At 39.9% G+C, this 20,356-nt stretch overlaps 2 protein-coding genes across 3 annotated transcripts in view; one reads left to right on the plus strand and one right to left on the minus strand.

Moving 5' to 3' along the window:
* Positions 1 to 961, plus strand: part of NCF2 (neutrophil cytosolic factor 2) — a 28,246-nt gene extending 27,285 nt beyond the window's left edge. The window contains exon 15 of the mRNA XM_012639999.1: positions 152 to 961. Within this exon, the coding sequence (XP_012495453.1) occupies positions 152 to 264 (113 nt within the window). The 3' untranslated portion in view covers positions 265 to 961. The remainder of the gene's footprint in view (positions 1 to 151) is intronic.
* A 1,277-nt stretch (positions 962 to 2,238) lies between these two features.
* Positions 2,239 to 20,356, minus strand: part of SMG7 (SMG7 nonsense mediated mRNA decay factor) — a 79,849-nt gene continuing 61,731 nt past the window's right edge. The window contains exons 11-22 of one of the 2 annotated variants that reach the window (XM_012640001.1): positions 19,663 to 19,733; positions 18,405 to 18,465; positions 15,553 to 15,672; positions 14,264 to 14,552; positions 12,140 to 12,284; positions 11,319 to 11,698; positions 10,449 to 10,820; positions 7,456 to 7,536; positions 6,820 to 6,979; positions 5,502 to 5,672; positions 5,232 to 5,377; positions 2,239 to 4,594 (exon numbers count right to left, since the gene is read on the minus strand). In XM_012640001.1, coding sequence (XP_012495455.1) covers positions 4,481 to 4,594; positions 5,232 to 5,377; positions 5,502 to 5,672; positions 6,820 to 6,979; positions 7,456 to 7,536; positions 10,449 to 10,820; positions 11,319 to 11,698; positions 12,140 to 12,284; positions 14,264 to 14,552; positions 15,553 to 15,672; positions 18,405 to 18,465; positions 19,663 to 19,733 — 2,110 coding nt within the window. In that variant the 3' untranslated portion in view covers positions 2,239 to 4,480. The remainder of the gene's footprint in view (positions 4,595 to 5,231; positions 5,378 to 5,501; positions 5,673 to 6,819; positions 6,980 to 7,455; positions 7,537 to 10,448; positions 10,821 to 11,318; positions 11,699 to 12,139; positions 12,285 to 14,263; positions 14,553 to 15,552; positions 15,673 to 18,404; positions 18,466 to 19,662; positions 19,734 to 20,356) is intronic. The other variant, XM_012640000.1, reaches the window with a different exon arrangement.

Below are 20,356 nucleotides of genomic sequence, written 5' to 3' on the forward strand. Positions count from 1 at the left end.
AAGATGGTTAAACCCTATGTCCACTCTCTAACCTCAAATCAGCTTCCAATACTCTCTTTTTCCTGTTACCACAATTGGGGGTGGCGGCGGGGATGATGACGGAAGATCTATACTGGTTGTGGAAACCCGCGTGTACCTTTCCTTTTCTCAGTGAATGAAGAATGGCTGGAAGGGGAGTGCAAAGGGAAGTTTGGCATTTTCCCCAGAGCTTTTGTTGAAGAACGTGCAACCACAGATTTGAAAAGCACTCCTAGAGAAGTCTAGGATGGTTTACAACCTACGAAGTCAAACAAAAGGAATCCTTTCTTTCTTTCCAAGATTTAGCACACCTCTGCTATAGTCTGGAAGTGTTAACCTCAATCTTCCCTGTTAAAATTTAACCTGTCAGACAATGATGTGAGTACCCAGGACGACGACTGCCTGGGGCACAGTAGGGGGAGGAGTGGTGGATGGCAGCATCTGAGGGGGGTCTTCTAGGGTGTTGATAATCTGTTTCTTGTTCTGAGTGCTGGCTACCCAGATGCATTCACGTTGTAAAAATTCACTGAGCCGTACACTTATGAATGATGCACTTCTCTGTGTGATACCTCAATAAAAAACTTAATCTTACAAAAACAAAACAAGACACCAAGAGTCCAGGCCCAAGGGCTAAGCATAAACATTCCAGTTCCTGTACCATACTATCGCAGACTCTTATAAGGCTTAAAGTAACCTTACAGTAATTCAGAAGGCATACACATATAAATATCGTTTTCTTTTTTTCATTAAGTGTCATTGCTTTAACAGAAACTAGAGTGACAGGTTCTCATGGAATATAACATTCAATTCCATAGGGAATTAAAATACTAGAATTACATCCCTTTATGCCTTCTCAGAGAGGAATATTTGTTAAGAGTTCAATATTGCATATATGGCTGGGCGTGGTGGCTCACACCTGTAATCCTAGCACTCTGGGAGGCCAAGGCGGAAGGATCGTTTGGGCTGAGTTCAAGACCAGCCTGAGCAAGAGCGAGATTCTGTCTCTACTAAAAATAGAAAGAAATTAGCCGGACAACTAAAAACATATAGAAAAACTTAGCCGGGCATGGTGGCACATGCCTGTAGTCCCAGCTACTCAGGAGGCTGAGGCAGGAGGATCGCTTGAGCCCAGGAGTTTGAGGTTGCTGTGAGCTAGGCTGACGCTATGGCACTCTAGCCCGGGTAACAGAGCGAGACTGTCTCAAAAAAAAAAAAAAATACTGCATATATGCCATTAACACTTAAGTGATGAAAAGCTGTGTTCAGGAAGTCAGCTGATTAATAACTTATCCTACTATTATAGTACAGTCACTGAATGACAGGGACAGAAATGTGCAGTTGTGTGAACATCACGGAACATACCTACACAAACCTAGATGGTACAGCCTATTGCTCCCAGGCTACAAATGTGTGCGGCACATTACTGTACTGAATACTGTAGGCGACTGTAACAAAATACCAAGTACTTGTGTATCTAAACATGTCTAAACATAGAATGCTGTGGTTTCACTTGGTTATCATTTAACCCAATGATCCAGGTTTTTAGGGTTAACTTGAGTGAATGATTCCATAGATACTAGACCTTAGTACCTGGCTTTAATTCCCCTCCTTCCCTTCTTCTTGAGAGTATGTATAGCTTTACTAACAATTTTTCAAGTGCATAGGTGCTTGTGAAAAGCAGAGTTAGGAAGTGAACTGTAGACTGAATCAACACTTAGGTGAAAGGACAGGTGATCATGAGCACACAGACCTCGCGGTGAGCTACCGCACTGGCTTCCGCCAGCACACAGCTGAAGGTCCAGCAAGCTACCATCGAGGACCCTGGACTCAACTTGAAGAAACGCAACCCAAAGCTGAGAACAAGAATTACTGTTACTGCTAATCCGATTTATTGAATTTTATAGGCCAAAAGGATAAACGGTCTCTGAACTGCCTCATTAACAGCTACAATAAGGATGAAAGTAGTGGGATGTTAACTCCTTAACATAAGCCATGCTTTATTAAAAAATTTTGATAGTTTCTTTCTACTCATCCCTTTCCATAATAATTCATTAGCCTGGAATGCTAATAAAAGCAAAAATAACCATGAAACATATTCAAGTTTTGATCATCTTTGCTTTTCCCTGGACAACTTGTGAGTAGCTGAAATTCTTGCCTTTAAGTTGGATTTTCTTGAATACTATATCTTTTAGGATGGAAAATGAATAATCTGTACACAGATCTGGTTGGAGAGAACATGGTTTAATTAAAGGCAAAGCTGATTTCAGCAGCTGCAGGTCTTGCACAGACAGACAAAACAAAACATAACAAAAAAAAAACCCATAAAAGAAAGTTTACTACACAAAACCAGTTTCTGGTGATGATTCTCCTCCCCGTCCTCATTACTCCATAGCGAGGATGATAAGGCGAGGAACCCCGCCCCAAGAGTCAGAAAACATTCCAAATACCAAATTCTCATGCAGAATGGGGCTTTAGATGGGAACTGGGTACTACTGGGAGTGAGATGGTAAACCTGGTTAGCTTGTCTAAGGTGCAAGAATCAGTGACAGTTCAAACACTGGAATGTTGCAGCTGCCTGAATGCAGAGCTCAAACGCACAAACTGGGTAAAGGTAGCAGGGAAAGAGGCTTGGGAGGGATGGGAGAGGAGGGAGGTGGACACGCGGAAGGGGCTGGAGAGAAGCACAAAGGGTTCCATATTGCCATTGGGTCGGGGGCTTCACCCTTTCAGACCTCGAAAAAACAGAACAAAAACAAAAAACCCAAACACCATGTCAAACTAAAAGAGCAATAATGCAAGCGTAAGGGGGCTCCAACCACTCTCTCTGAAGAGCAATGAGCATTATCTCCCCCCTTTCAATTGCTGGGGTTGCCCAACTCCAGTGACGACCGGGGCTCCTGGATGTGCTTTGCTCTGCAGCTGTTTCCCAGCTCTAAAATTCCACGCTAACGCCACACACTCAGACACACAATCGCTCCCCTCTGGGAGAGCAGATGGGCATGTGTGCACACAAACACACTCACAGACACACAAAGGAGAGATCTCCCAGAAAATAAACCCTACCACTAGCACAGCAATTGGACATTGAGATTGTTTCCATAATTTCCCCTTAAAATATTACTTTTCCAGGAAATGGCTAACAGAAACACTGTCCTTCTGTTTCTAGACAAGACCATTTTCAGTCCTCTTTCCTCCTAATAAATAGCAAATAAAAGTTTATTTTCCTTTCTTTTGCCTTTTCCAAAATGGACTTCGCTGTGTTTTCTTCTGTGCATGCTGTGCACGTGTCCGTGTCGCCTTGAATTTCACTCTGAAAGTGGAGGCTGGGAGACCGCAGCTGGGCAGGGGCCTGGCCCCTCTGTAGGCTATGCAGACGCCGCTGCTTCCTTCCTCTTCAGACTGTCTTTTGGGCCCCAACTGCTGGACCCCATGCTGCTGCTTCTTGGCGAGATGTTGCATACATTAGAAATAAAAACAATTACAAGCATACAGCATAGGGTAATAAAGGGATGGAGACGGGGCAGGAGGGTGGTAAGTAGATGGGGGCACAAAAACCAACCAAACAAAAAAACCACACTGAAAGCTTCTACCTATTAAAATGTGTCAGGCCATGAATGGACCAGCCCGCCTTCTGTGAGACTGCTTGTTACGCTGCTGTAAAATGTACAGGAATCAAAAACGTCATTTGAAATCCTACAGCAGTCGCCTGCTAGTCCAGCCCAGCACCACCACCCACACTGCGTCCTCAACTGGGGCTCGAGCACCTACAGAGTGAAGGGCATTTCCTGCTGGAGTCTCTAGGCCAGAGGAGGGCCTGCCAGAACCTTCTGAGAGGCCCTGCACTCTCCCTCATGGAACACTTCCACTCCCGTCCTGTCACCATCAGCCTCTCACGGGAGCAGTGAGCAGGGCTTTCCTTGCTACACACTGACTAGAAGCACATCTGTGTATGGAAGAATTCAGTGTGATGTTTTACTACTGAGAGTAATAACAATAATAAAAGATGTTTAGGAATAATTTCAACTACATTCTCAGTCAGCAAAGCAATCATTAATGGATTCCTATTTTATTCCCCAAAGAGGAAAAAAGGACTGAGAAGTTCCCATTGGCTTCTCCCATCTGCCTTCCCTTCTCAGCTTTCACTTCCCATGTGGCTGGGGACATGCACGATGGAGAAGGTGAGAGGTGGTGATATCAAGTAACTGAGTGAGATAAACAGCAGTTCCTCTCTCTCTCCCTCCGGAAGGCCCCAGGGGGACGGAGAGTTCCTGATGGATTTTTCTTTTTGTTGCACTGCGAACATTTCGTGCACACTCAGCGGGCTGGTGGAACACTTACACCCTCTTGACAGCAAGAAACAGAAAAGAGGGTTGCCACCTGCAGGGGACTGTGTGGGCCAGTCCTGCAAACCCAGCATGCCATGGTTTATGGAGCCTTCATTCCCAGGGTTGCCATTTTGGCCTCAGTGTGGAGGGTTCATGGTGCCTTGTCCCCGCTGCTGTTTCTGCTTCTGCTGCATTAATAGCTGCTCCAGAGCGGAAGGTCCAGGATGCATCATGGAACTGGACCAGATAGACTGAAAAATAGCCCAGATCTGGTCAGCAGAGGTCAAATGCCTGGTTGTCTGAAAGGGATTTGTTTTTCAATCCCAGCCAAACATAAAGGCATATACGTCCTAAGAACCCCACCCAAACCCCTAAAAAATCTAGCTATTAGAAAAAGTCTTAAGACTCTCAAGACTAGTTAGCTCCCATTAAGATTATTTTAAACCAGAAAAGGTAAAATCACATTTTATATGAAGTCTTTTTACTAAAACTCAGCGCTATGTGATACCACAGGGTATTTACTATAAAGGTTTTAGGCAAACAGAACATTCCTAAAATTAGATACTCTTTCACTTGGTCAGAAAGGGCTTCAATCAAACATTCCAAAATGAATCAGAATCTTCTTAACCTTAGAATGAAACTAAAACCTTCATGTTTCCGTCCCTCTGAAAATACTTGCTTTATCACTAGTGAATCCACATATTAAAAATAAAGTTCCCGTTTAAGAAACTTGTAAGGCAGACTGTGTTTGTTAGACTTTGCTACGTATGTGCTATGCATCAGTCAATTCTAAAGGCCTTAGAAATAAGCCTGGCTATTTACGTGAATGAAAGCAGAGACACTTTTGCTGTAAGAATCGTGTGGCTCTTGTTCCTGAAATACACTCACCTTTAGGCTTTCCATGAGGACGGCAGAGGAATCCTCCATGGAGGGGCCATGGCCTGTCCAGGTGCCACCTGGAGTGCTGGCCTGATGCCAACTGCTCTCTGAGGATGATGTTGCTGAGAGATAATCAATGCCAAACCCACCCATGGCTAAGGGATGAAAAGAGATTAAGAAGAATTCAAGACAATATTCTATCACTGCCAAGTGCCAAACCCTGGGGAAGGATGGAGTAAGTTCTTTCACTTTTGTTAGGAAATGAAAGTAAGATCTCACCCGGCTTATCAGTTTTCCACCGATCTGCAGTCCTCCTATCCCTGTTGTCTGGAGTCCCAATGGGTCCAAAATTGGAGAATGGAACAGAATTATGGTTGTGTGTTGGAGGAGAGCTGGGCAAGCTGCTTGGGTTAGAGGAATGAGGAGACTGGCTGGCTGGTGTTGAATGATCTATTAAATAACAGCAACACAGGACATTAAATAGATGTTTCACAAACATACAAAGAACTAGTTTCCTGTAGATCCAAACACCTAAATTCTCCTAAAAATAACCAGAGGACTTTGAAGAAAAGGCAAAACAAGGGCCCAAAGGGAATCTGACCAGATGCACTAACTTGCCTTACTGCATGTATTTAAGGTATATTCTTTGCCTTAAAAAAGCAAAACAAAAATAGTAGAAAATTTTATCAACTGAACACACTATTCTGGGCATGCTTGTTTCAGGTAAGTATTTACTGGTCTTCTCTATCAAAAATAGAATTTCCTAATCTTAAGAATTACTATTAAATCAGACTCTTTCAAAAAATTGAGTTGAAAAATACCTATATTAAAAAGTAAAAGCCGGGTGCAGTAGAATGCGCCAGTAGTCCCAGCTACTCAGGAGGCTGAGGTGGGAGGAGTTTGGGTCCAGAGTAGGCAACATAGTGAGAGACCTTGTCTCAAAAAAAAAAGGTATAGCTTTTCATGCAAAGAATGCACATCTACAAACAAAACTGAAAACAGCTGGGAGCCATAAGATAGAACTTCTATTTTTCTCCTTTAGAACTCTGCTGGTTACCGAGGATGTAAAAAGCTTTTCAGTAGCATGTGTTACATGAACCAATTCACCAGACTTTTTTCCTATTTCTTTCAGAAGTTACTTAAAAAAACAAAAAACCAAAACTTAATATATTTATAATTACAGAACGTCACTTAACTATTTTTTTTTTTTTTTTAGACAGAGTCTCACTGTGTTGCCCTGGCTAGAGTGCCGTGGCGTCATCCTAGCTCACAGCAACCTCAAACTCCTGGGCTCAAGCAATCCTTCTGCCTCAGCCTCCCAAGTAGCTGGGACTACAGGCATGCACCACCATGCCTGGCTAATTTTTTCTATATATTTTTAGTTGTCTGATTAATTTCTTTCTATTTTTAGTAGAGACGGGGTCTCGCTCTTGCTCAGGCTAGTTTCGAACTCCTGAGCTCAAACAATCCGCCCGCCTCGGCCTCCCAGAGAGCTAGGATTACAGGCGTGAGCCACCGCGCCCGGCCTATCACTTAACTCTTAATCAACGTGAGTATACAGGAAATGCAAGATCTACAATTTAAAGACTGGTTATACCTGAACTGGCAGGAAGTGATGGAGACCATGGAGTCCCTTCAAAAAGGGAATACAGAGATGTTTCCTGGGGCGCCATTGAGGGACTGAGTTCTGCTTTGGAACTGGTTGTCAGGTTTTTCCCATATACCTCATTGAACATACTGTTATTTGGGTATCTTTCCTGAAAGACACGATAGTCAAGTTATAAACTCACTCCAAGGAGAGAGATTTAAGAAAATGCAATGTCATGTTCATGGATGCTTGATACACCTTAATCTTTTCTTAGCAAGAGAAACCTGAAAGCTTTCTTTTTGTTTCTCTTAATTTTCCCATCAGATTTATTTTCCCCTTTGCTTTCTCTCACCCTTTCTTTCACTCTATATAAACCACCTAGGTTAAAAAATGTAACTAATTTATTTGGTTGAACAACAAAGCCCCAAGAATTTCAACATTATTGAGAAGTTAGAGGGTTTAAAGTCATCGTGCACAAGTCACCAGTCTGCCCCAGTAAGAGACAAAGGGGATAAAATCAAATATTTGGAGACACTAATATTAGGTGAAGAAAGGAAAGAAAAATAGACATACTAATAGAGTATGGGAAAGAAAATGTCAGCCTACACTAAAAGCACAAAGGAGGATTCTCAGCTGTTTACTTACCTGATTGAGAGAGAATCCGGTAAGGGACAGGAAAGAGGATGAATGTGACATGAGCTCTGAGGGCTTCTCCAACAAGGATTTCTTCATAGTTCCAAAAAAAAAAAAAAAAAAAAAGGTAAGTTATGCCTTCCATTTCTTTATATTAATCTTAAGATATATATAGAACCACAGTAAAAGACCATCACTTAAGCACGCCTGTACTCGCCCGTCACGTATCACGTGAGACTCAGAAGATGTGAATTCAAATCTGCTAATACCACGACACCAGCTAAGTTCCAGTTTCCACAGATAAGCCAGACAGCACCCTCCTTTCCCAGTGTATTCGATCTAGCACAGAGTTTCTATTCTGGCAGGGACCAGAGACCTGGAAAACAGCAGTTCTGGGTGTTTACTAGGCACGAACCTCAGGACTCCCCTTGTCAATAGTTGCATCTGAAATAATCTCAAAACAAAATGCTGAACTGTTCTAGCACTGTTCCCCACCACACCCCAATTTTTAAAACATTAACACTGGTGACTTAGTCTTTCAAGTCCATTTGACAAAATGGTTTTGTTACCACGTTTGCTAAGCAGCTCTATTTGCTGTGTATTTTAAAATAGTTGCTAAGAGTCAAGCTCACATTTATCGCCCGTATGAAAGTTATTAGGGAAAAAAATGCCAAATCTCTAACGCTATCATTGAATAGCTGGTTAAACATTTATGAGACACTTACCACACGCAAGGCACTTTCACACATGCATCATTAACGATGCTAAATATAGGAAGGGTTGTAGTCAAGGTTTGGTGGTGTTTTTTTTTTTTTCATTGTGGTTTTTTTTTAAACATGCAAAAAAAAAAAAGAAAGAAAGAAAAGAAAAATAGACTGAAAAAAACTCCTATTTGTCCCACCATCGACTCCACTGGCAGCAGAAGGGGCAGGAGCAACAGGAACTCAGGGATTAGGAAACAAGTAGACAGAGAGGCACTCCCCTGAGTCCCTCAAGCCACTCCAGCAGAAAAGCAGCAAGAAAGGCAAACACGCAGAGGCAACAGTGCGACAACCAGGCTTCCACAACCTCTGCTCCCATCACGGCACGATTAGCATTTGAGTTTCCAGGGATCTTTTATTGCTGTTAACTTGATAGCAGGCCTCTACTGCCACTCACACAGGCAAATTCTTAAGGGAACTTCAAGGGCCAGGGATGGCAGCTACCGTCATGAGAGCTGTTACGCTTTTATTTCTCCTGACACTAAAATTAATGCATTTTAATCTTACAAATGTTTTCTTCTCCTCTGTTTATGGGAAAGCAGCAAGAAAGTAAAATTCGGAATCTTTTTATGTTTTATTAAGACATAATGAAGAGGGGAAATCCTCATTAGCATACATCTTTCTCCCTATCTTTTAGTCTCTCTACCCTTAGTAAAATATAAGGTAATCATTGACAAGTGCACAAAATGACATTCTCTGAAACGCAAGCTGGGTTCTTGAAGATTATTTTTAAAAAGATGCACTAAACGATTCCTAGATTTTATCATTTGTTATCCTAGTTACTTATCTTCATATTCACTCATTTATGGCACTCCAACAATGTTTATAAATAGAATCCTCTTCATTTTTACTCATTCTATTTATGAATCCAACTCTGAATTGAGATCAGGGCTCCTTCTCGGTTCAGTTAACCAAACAGAAAAGAGTCACATACTGTTAAATAATGTTATTTAAAAAACTTAGAACATATTTCCTTTCTTATTGTGCCTACATAGGAGAAATAAATCTCACTGTTCCTAAGCAAGATTAAATGACACTTGAAATTTCTGGGTCTAGATGGAAGTGCCACCTGAAAAGTGAGTTAATTTGCCAGCATCACACCCTGTATATGACAAGCCCTGCAGAATGCTTTCTGGATAACACATATAATGCCAGGGTATGTCTCTGACTATAAAGTCAGAAAAGTTTTGCCATGTTCTACTACCATTTTAAGGTTAGTTTAGGCAATCATAAAATATGTTTTACACTTCTGTAAAGAAGGAAAATCCCAGAAAGAAGAAATCACCTCTTCTAAGTACTACAAAATCTCAGAAAAGAAGCTGGGGTTAGAGTGAGAAGCAGAATTATGTCAAATACATACAAAGAGGCTTCGTCCAGGAAGAGAGGCGAGAGGCCCCAGCAGAGCTGGGTAAAGATCAGGAGGGTTAGAAAAAATCAGCTCTTCCTCTTCCTCCAAGGCAGCCAGACTCTTTAACAGGTCCGGAGGAAGCAGAGGGGAGCTCTTGGGGTCCTAGTGACAGAAAGGATCACAGTGAGATGCAAAAAGCACAAAGGAGTAAGTAGGCTGATTAGGTGAATGAAGGCAACTAAAGTCAAGGGGATAGCGAAATAGTATTACACAAAGAGCAAAAGGCTCTGAAATGCAAAGGCAGAGAGACACAAGGACAGTGGCGAAGATCAAGACAATATAAAATTAGCAGAACGTAAAAGGTTAGCGTGGCCAGTGAGTAAACAATGTAATGGAACAAAATGGTTAGCATACCTTGTGCTAACAAATAGAGAAACAGCTCTTTTAAAAAAGTTAAAAACACACCTGTTTCTCATCAATAAAAAGGGCAAGGAAAAGGAACGACTGTCTAAGATAACGGCTGACTTTGTTCCTAGCAGAAAATTTGTTGCCATTTGTTTAAATACTCGGTAACCCTATTTTTAAACTTAGATGATTCAGCCAAACTGAGAGGAGCTCTTTGTCTCAGAATTCTCTAACTTGCTGTGTTAGGGATTTCTGTAGATCATTTCTCTGCCAGACCATCACAGTTCAAAATCAGCTACAGAATTCAGCAGCTCCCCAAACGAAAACATACTGTGCAATTCTGAAGAGAAGAGAAGAGCTGCACCAATTACTCAGTAGCATTCTGTAGTACTGATGAATCGGTGCCCTTTATAAGATCTATCTGAGAAATGAAAAGGACAGGCAACCCCAGACCTATCTTCAAGTGCCTGGTGATAGGAAAGAGCACACACCTCAAATGGCATCCTGGGCATAGGATCCTGCTCTGGACGGAAGACTCCTGGTGACCGTTTGCCCCTGCGGTCCATATTTGCTTGCTGTGCCATCACAGCTCTGTTATCAGCCATGCTGTACGAAGAATCCCAGTAGAATTCTGGGACCTTGACTTCTGAGGGATTATGGTTATATGGCTCCATGGGAAAAGGCTTCATTTTTTTCTCTAAAGGCTGCTGCTGCATTACAGGAGGTTGCAATGACGGCTCAAACAGTTTTATAGGGTCTTGGGTCTGAAGGTAGTAGGGCTGTTTCACAGGCATAATTTTCCCTAATGGGCCTTGAACCTGAGGGGGATTCCACAGCTGTTTGGAGGCATCTGCCTGTTGATACTAAAAAAGAAATGCTTGTCATCAAGATGAGGATAAAAAATGCAACATTACTTATAATCAATGCTCAAGAATCACAGAATGAACTCGAGGTGCTTTCCAACCAAAAAAAAAACTCTTAAGAAATGCAACACTTTCCTTTACCTTTTAGATTTTTCAATACACAGAGCTTTCTAGGAACAGATTATGGGCACTCACTCCACTCACATTCTCTTTCAATTCAATTATTTAAGAGTTTTAATGAATGAATGAATGAGTGAATATATGTGTATGAGACTGTGTTTCCCCCTTTCTGCTTCAAGTGCTATGGGGCTGCCACTATTTAAGATTGGTGTCACATCTATCTTAGCACCTCATCAAGATTTTTCAACTTCCCTAAACAACAGAACAATACTTTTGTATTCCTATAATCATTACAAATCTAAGCAAGAAGTGTCTTAAAGCTTAATCAGTAACTAGCCACACACTGGATCATTTCAGCTGGACTGTACTGTAACTTACCTGCTGGAATCCAGAGTGGTGAGGCGGGCTTTTCCCCAAAGCCGACACGGCTTTTGTAGGGGATTGTTGCTGACCTAGAGCTTGAACTTGCAACTGGCTTGTGGACTGTGCTGTTGGCTGAGCTGGTAAAGATGTAAGGGGTTGCTGGGAAGGTGGCTGTGATTGTTGAGGTCCCTGGTTCATTGGCCCTGGTCCAGAGGGCCGTTGCTGGCTGTAAGGAATGTGGGACTGTTTCCCAGCTTGCACCTGGTTTCCTGCTGGAGAGTGAGCTGTAGGCTGAAGAAAGGTTCCTGGGACAGAAACACCAGCTGGGAAGGTGTAACCTGAGCCCACAGAAAATGCCACAGGAGGGGGGATAACATATGTTGGGGGCGGGAACCCTTCAAAATAGAAGAACACAGCTTTAGTTCTAAAGAAACTTAGCAAGAGAAAGGCAAAAAAGTCATCTTTTTTTGACGGGGGTGCCTTTTAACACATTATAAAAGTAAGAGATCAGCCATATTGTCAATCTTTAACTTGATTTTTAGAACTAAATATAGACTATTGTCTACTTTTCCTCTATCCATTGAAGTAATCAGAGTATTCTAAAGGTGGCATCTTATGTTTAGTGATAGGAATTCCTTCATGATAACAAACATGTACTTGCATGTAAACTACAGAGAAACAGCTCAAAAATAGCGTTAGAGAATAGAGCTTCTTTCTACTTTTTAACATGATGACTTGGTAATGTCACCCCAATGGAATATAAATTACTAAGTGACTGAATAGAAATTCCTAAATGGATGGGATTAAGTAGAAGAAAGTATAAAACACGTATTTACCTGGCCGGCTGGGAAGAGGAGGGAAGGCTCCAGGGTGATGAATGGGGATGAACTGGGAGTTACTTGCTTGACTTGGGGTCTGAGTTACAGGTGTTTTCCTGGCTTCAGACACTGGAGTCTTTCTTAGTTCTGTCTGGGATTTTACCTATGACCAACAGAAGCAAAACTATCTATAATAACCTGAAACTCAAATGTACAGAAAGAAGCACCTTCTCCTAAGAAAGTATTTAAAGCCTTATTATGTCAAAAAGTATACGCTGAAGATATTTAAATTCACCTAAGTTAAAAATGGAAAAATCAAAACAAATTATCTAATAGTCAATAAAAGATATAGGGCTTAAGTTTACTAATATAATTATTTTGCTTTTACATGATCACAAAAATACTAAATACGAAAAGGACCTTAGAGCCCATTTGTTTTACAAACGAGATACCTGATGCCAAGTTAAAAAAACTTGTCCATGATCTTAAGCTGCCTGTTATGGGGCCCAAGGCTCTTTATGCTCTAATTAATTAAGTAGCACACATGAATTATGAATTAATAATAACTATTAACCCACAGGTGAGATACTGTGGCCCTCAGTTTAATTTCATCTGGGTAGCCTTAAGAATACCCAGTCAAGCACCCACCCCTTCACCCTGCAACTTTACAATCCTTCAATAAATAAGGATAACTTTCAGCAGTAAAGAATAGGTCCTGAGATCCTAAACATAAAGCCACAGAGAAGTAGATGCCATAAGTAATGCTCAAGGTTGAGCAAAATGAGGGAAAAGAGGTAGTATTTATAGAAAATTTAGGATGAGGTACAGAATTATTGACCATTATCCGTCTTTCTTTAATCATCTATAGGTGATTTGAGATGGATGAGAGACCAGAAAGTTCATTTTATTTTCAGTCTAGACCTTAGTTAGAGGCAGTTACAGAGAATGACGGCAGGGCAGGCAGGAAATGCTGGACTCTTTATTCCCAAAACACTGATCCTTTGACTTTCTAGATCACTGGGTTTATTTTTTGCCTTTCACCAGCACTTCTCTCTCTCCATGTCTTTTAATTTCTACCATGTTTTTCTGTTTTTCTCCTTACTATAAATCTTAAAATGAAACTATTTTTTTCTTATTTCTCCCTTTCTAAAAAACAACAACAAAAAAATACCATTAGGGAAATACATAACAGGTACTATTTGTCTGTAAGCAGTCTTCAACAATGTAAGATTTCTCACACAAACACACATTTGCCAAATGTGTTAACACATCACATGGCCACTTAAGTATTTATTTAAACATTAATGGTATTAATAAAACCGGCACAGAGTGAAGACACTTTTCTGTTTGTATGAAATTATCTGTATCTCTTTGGAAAGCTATTTAAAAAAAACAAAGCCACAAATAACTGAGCATTGTTTATCTTTTTCCAGCAAGAGACGTGGGTTCTTACTTTACAAATTCCCATGAGCCAGGATAATATTAAAGTGATATAATGCCACTGGCTGGGACAAGAATAAATGTCAAGAAAAAGAGCCTTATCTTTTTCCAAGAATATATTTTATTTTGTATAGTCAATCTCATAAAAACAAACAAAAAAAACCTGTATAAGCCTCAATATATTCTTGGTTCTATTAGATCTACAGAAAACTCCAAATCTCCACTATAACCTATATATAACATTAACATAGTAATTATACCTCCCAAAGAAAATATAATCCTGTGTGGCACTGATGACTCTACAACCGGTCATTTCAAATCACTTAAACTGGAGAACTGAGAGAAGTGTCAAATCAGGCTGAGATTCTTTTCACTCACATTAGAATTCTCAAGAATTGATAATGTAACCCTCTATCAAAGCTCCTTATATAACCTTACTATGCATTAGAAGAATGCATTTAAACTTCCAGGATGGCCAATTCTCAAGGCTTTAGAACAAAACGAAAAATCTTGCCTTGTGTGTGAGCCTTCCTCTACCTGCTTTATAGTTCAAATACAGCTTACCTGCACTGCCACATTCTGCTTTCCTGTTTCCTGTAACTTTTCTAAGGTGCATTTCTTGGTTTCAGTTTTCCTCTTGTTGTTGTCCTTCTTTCCATCATTCTTAGTTACAGTTATTCCTTTGCTATAGTCCCTTCTCACCTCTTTGGGAGGAAAACTTCTTCCCTGGTCTCTGTTCACTTCTCGTGGCTTAATGTTCTCTTTGAAGGTGACCATTGGCTTCTCTCCTGTGTCACAGTTGTTACTCAGATTTCGGCCTGTAGACAGCACTGATTTCAGTCCTGGGCTCCCATCTGCAGCCAGCGACTCTATCACAGATGTTTCTCGCAGAATGAGGTTCTCTTTGGCTTCACTGGGGTCTTCTAGTATTAACTCTGGGATTTCTGTGATAAACAACAATTTCCCTACCTCATTTTCACACTGAATCAGCCTAAAAAAGTAAAAATAAATCCATATATGAAAAACATTAACCTAAAAAACAATAACAACTGAACTGTGTATGGATCCAACAGTCAATATATTCCTAGCAGTAAAAACTATGGAAATATCAGGATAAACAATGTGGATTCAGATAACACAAAAAGTAGTTAGAAACTCAAGTTCTCATTATCACACTTATCCTCACCCCAAAATATCCACCTGCCATTTCAATGTTTGCTAATAATTATATTTCCTAAGCATGGTTTAAATACAAGACACTAGTCTAGGTCCTTCACATGTCCTATAAGGTACAGAAACTGAATCTCAGGTGATAAGTTCATTCAAACATGCAAGCATTGAAGTCTCTACTATATGACAGGAACCTGAATACAAAAAGGAATAAATACTTATTGATTGTGGAAAGGTAATAATCTCTTGGGGGAATCCCAAGGACATGCATCTTGGAAGCTGTAAAACTGGAAACTTAAACGTATCTGATTCCAAAACCTGTGTTCTTTCACTTGCACTATCGTATCTGCTTTGTATTTAGCTAGCCAGTAGCACCATCTTGGTCTGTCCTCACTAAAACTGACCACCAAGTCCACAAATCCCTGTGCCTATGAAGATATAACTCAGATTTATAGATTTATAAAGCAGAAGCTCAAGATAAACAAGAGAGACAAGACCAACTCCTCCATAACAGGCAGTGGAATGGGGAGCACAGAGATTTTTAAAAGAGTATACTGACCACTAGGGTCATAATTTGATATTGTGCTACCAACATTTTGACTTAATTTAAGAGTTCATAAATAATAGCATTCGTACCAAAGCCTAAAATACATGTGAGGTAGGGGGGAGAGAGAGAGAGAGAGAGAGACAGAGAGACAGAGAGACAGAGACGGAGGAGTGTGTGTGTGTGTGTGTGTGTGTGTGTGTGTGTGTGTGTGTGTATGTGTCTGTGTCTGATAAAGTGGTTAAAAAGGAGTCGACCAGAAGCCTCACGGACATACCTTGGCTGATTATCAGCGATCCATTTGCCTATAGAAATCAAGCGCTGCTGTCGTATTCGTCGCTGCTGACCCTCTTTGTCTCCTGTAATACCCTGGTGGCCTTTGGAAAAATCCAAGTTCCTAAAATTGACACAAGCACGTATCAGAAAATTAAACGGCTAACAATATTTTCCAGGCAACCAAGTTCATCTAATTAACTGCAGTGGCTTCAGATGTTGCCCATACAGGTTAGCTACTTGATGTAAACCAAACCACATTTGTTTGAATTTAGACTCCCAAAGATTTTACGTGCAATGGAACAAAGCAGAGAAGAAAACATACAAGTTCATTACATTAATGTAATATTTTAATTAATTTGCTTGAAATGAGTGTAGCAATACTAAAGGTGCCTATTCTAATAAATAGTATTTATTAATCTACCCACTTTAATGTGGCCCATTCTAAATGAGAAAAATGTATAAATATCACAAAGTATATAGACCAAAAACAAAAAAAAAAACAAACAAAAACAAACAAACAAATAAAACAAAACAAAACCAACAATAACAAAACCAAGAAAACCATCAAAACTCATTAATACCAGAAGGGTAACCAAAATAAGGATTTTTCAGATTTCTCCTTATTAAACTTTAAAAAAAAAAAAATTTAAGAATTGCCAGGCAGGCCAGGTGCAGTGGCTTACACCTGTAATCCCAGTGCTTTGGTAGGCAAGGAGGGAGGACTGCTTGAGGCCAGGAGTTTGTGACCAGCCCGAGCAACATAGTGAGACCCCGTATCTACCAAAAAAAGAAAAAAGAATTGCCAGGTGGTAATCTAGATGCTGAGGACACAAAGATAATTAAGAAATATTCCCTTCCTTTAGAAGCAAATAATTATGATTCAATCTGATAAGCACTATAATAAAAGCTGGGCAAAGAATAAGAGAACACAGTAAAAGGAGAATGAGTTCCTTCTGAGAAGCTCTGGAAAGGTTTCGCAGAGTAAGTGACACCTGAGTTGGACCTTGATAGGTACAGGTAAGTGCTTATCAGGCTGATAAGGGAAGGGCAGCAGAGGAGGAGAGAGTGTTCTAGGCACAGCATGAACAAAGGTGTGGAAGAATAAAAATGCAGGGCTTTTCAGGTATAGGACATAGCGAGTATATAGTGTGTAAGTACTAGGGGACGGAGAAGGGAAGTGGCAGAAAATCAGGCTGAAAAACTAAGATCTGGATAGTGCTATGATTTGAGCAACTAGCTGAAAAAGATATTGGAACAACCAGGGGTGGGTAAATCAAAGTTTTTATATCAGTTACAGGACATCATTAGTTCTATATTTTAAAAATACAATTCTGGAGGCAGTGTAGAAATGGATTATAGAAGGAAAGAGACTATAAGTAGGGAGGTTGTATATACTCCAGGTAAGCAGTGCTAAAAGCTGAACTGTGTACGGGGAAATAAATGGAAGTTCAATCTAAGAGGCATTTTGGACATAAAATCACAAAGACTTGGTGAGAAAGACTTACAGAAATAAGGGTTTTTCAGATTTCTAGCTTAGTCACGTAGGCGGATAATACCACAGGCACAAATAAGAAATGTAGAAAGCCAGGTATAGTGGCTCATGCCTATAATCCCAGCAGTCTGGGAGGCTGAGGTGGGAAGATCACCTGAGGCCAGGAGTTGAAGACCAGCCTGGGGAACACAGTGAGACTCCATCTCCATAAAAAAATGTGAAAAATAAGCCAGGTGTGGTGGCACGCACCTGTAGCCCTAGCTACTCAGAAGGATGAGGCAAGAGAATTGCTTGAGCCCAGGAGTTTGAGGCTGTAGTGGGCTATGATCCCACCACTGCACTCCAGCCTGGGCAGCAGAGCAAGACCCTGGCTCTCTTTAAAACGACAACAACAGCAACAACAAACCCAGAAATACAGAATGAAGATTGAAGATTATTTTTTGCTGACCAAATGCAAGATCACATTAAAGTATAAAATGCATAAGGGAAGTCGGACTGTTAGAATATGGGTCCAAATTCTAAGGGAAGTCAGAACTGAAAATTTGGGACTTGTCATCCAAGAGACATAGAGATGAATTTGATCACGAGGGAGAATGTAGAAAGTTGGAAGGAAAGGACAAGGAAAGAACCTTAGAGAACGACAACGTAAAGAGGCATGTAATGTAAAAGAAATAGTGAAAAAGACTGCGTGCTAAGGGTAGGAGAAGAATAGTGTCATAGAATTAAGGAAAAAGGTTTCATGAAGGAAGGGGATCGACAGACTTAATGCTGAACAAAAATTAAATAGGATGAAAATTATAAAGAACTTACTGGATTTGGTATCTAGAAGGGTACTGATCGATAGTTTAAGTTGCACAGCAGGCTGAGAAATGACTAGGACTTGAAGCAGAGTCAGTAAGGTTAATCTCTACACTACTTTTTAAAAGAAGCTTGATGATAGAAAGATAGGGCAACATTAAAGAAATACGAGGATGAGAATTGTATTTTACCTTCCTATTAATAAAGAATGAGGCACGTTACTAGGCTAAAGGGAAGGGGGAAGAGAGGAAGAAAAAAAGGGAGAAGGGAAACTAGAAATACCAAGCAGAGAGGATAACAGAGCAAGTTTCTTGGGAGGTAGGAAGGGATGGGATCAAGGGTACAGATGGAAAGGTTAGACTTTAATTCCTATTACATAGGAAATAAAGGCATGACATACACAAATCCATTACTATGTCAACGAACTTCCGCTTCCAGTTGCTGTTAGGAAAATACAATACAGCTCAACAGATCAGAGGTTCCTCCACACGTAAGTCTGATTCCTGCTCATTTTAATACTATAACACTGGCAATGAAATCAACCTACTTCAGCCGCCACCTACCTGAAAGAAGGTCTCAAAGCCAAGAATCCTTGTAACTCAAACTCCTCTGGAAGTGGTGTAGCTAAGAAGGGTGGAAATCAAAATTTGCAAACATTTTAATTAAAATACTACTGTTTGGTAGAACACTGCTCACTAAATTAAAAAAAATGAATAAAATTTTAAAAAATGAACATACAGAAAGAGACTATAATGCTTATAGCTCTCTGTTCTTCTTCATAGTAATTCTGATGAAAATAACTAATGGTCAAAACCCTGCAGGTTACTTTTGGGGCATAGACATCCCCCCCCATACTCATCTAATATTCAATGCTGAATAGGATAGATTCTTTTTTTTAATCAGCAGTCTTAAAAAATCATGGCCTTGGATCCAATGATCCCAATGTTTAGATTACCTATGTCCTTTTACTCAAAGCATTGAGTAACACTGACATTACCTAGGAGCTTGAAAGAAACAAAGAATCTTGGGCATTATCCCAAATCTACTGAATCATAAACGGTATCTTAATGAGTCAAGTGATTCATCTGTAAATTCATACTTGAGGAACACTGATCTAATAGAAGAAAGAAGCCACGCTACAGGTTGTTCAGTGCAGCATTATTTACAATGGGGAAAATTTTGAAGCAATGGCGAGTAAATAGATTATGGTACATCCATAATATGGAATAGCATGAAGCCAGTAGAAATAGTGTTTTCAAAATGCTTGATGACAAAAGAAAATGCTAACAATAAATGCTAAATTTCAAAAGCAGGCACAAAGTGTATCTGACACCGATTATTTCTTATTTGTGTGTACACATAAGAAAAAGGTTTGAAGAAGATGTACTATCATCTGAATAGTAAAAAGTATCTCTGTATGGGAGAACTATAAGTGATTTGTGTTCTTTACGTTTTTATGTACCAAATTATCTATGATGAGCAGGTATTACTTTGATAGAGCAATGCTGTTCACATTAACTCCTTTTTTTTAAAAAAAACAGTAATAATGAGGAAGAAGGGGAAAAGATGGAAAGAATGCAACGGTATTGCATTCTCTGGACTCCTATTCAAAAGTAGTTTTAAACAAGAATAAGTTGCTGAAAGAACTAGGAGAACATTATCTCTACTTCCACCCACTTAATCAGTGTAGAGTCAGTCACTTCTGAGACACTGAATTTAAAGCCAAACACTTACCACCCAAAACCTATTTTTCTCTGGCCTTAAACCCACTATTAGTGACAGAGAACCACATCGATGACACAAGGTTAGTGCAGCCCTTACCATTGGTACTTGAGAGATCCTCTTCATGCGGATGGAAACTATTCAGAAGAGAAATCAGCCAGGGCCAAATGCTGTAAATTAAAGCAATATTCCAGTCTTTATTTTATACAAGAGCAACTAGAACACTAATAAGCCATAAAAATGGTATCTATAGGACCTGGACTCAGTTTTTCCCTTACTTTGGCATTTTAAAAGCTGTATAATTCCCTAAAACATATATTCAGAGATATACCAGATAATGATAAAGATATGCTAGAAAGATTGAATTTCCATAATAGAGATCTACTACTGCAGATGATTTCCCAGGCTCCTAATTTAACAAATAGTGAAAATAATTTGTCAGTTTTAAACATTAAAAATTGACATTTACTGAGAAAACTCTGACCAGAAAAATAACATTCTGTTTTTACAGAGCCTTCAGAGATCTTATCAGCTGTGGAACCCATTGCTAGTTCTTTCATCTGTGACAGGGCATGGTTATACAACACTCAAATCACGTTCTCTGTTCCAAGTGAAGAACAATGCCTTTTTCTTTATGGTACAAAAAAGTCCACATTGTTACAATAGCCTTATCTCTAAACTCTGTTTCCTAATACACAATTTCTGTGAAAGCTTACACATGCAATATTAGAACATATACTTTCTTTTTTTTTTTTTTTTGAGACAGAGTCTCACTATGTTGCCCAGGCTAGAG

The sequence above is a fragment of the Propithecus coquereli genome, unplaced genomic scaffold (genome assembly GCF_000956105.1).
Source record: "Propithecus coquereli isolate 6110/MARCELLA unplaced genomic scaffold, Pcoq_1.0 Scaffold146, whole genome shotgun sequence".
Classification (NCBI taxonomy): Eukaryota; Metazoa; Chordata; class Mammalia; order Primates; family Indriidae; genus Propithecus; species Propithecus coquereli.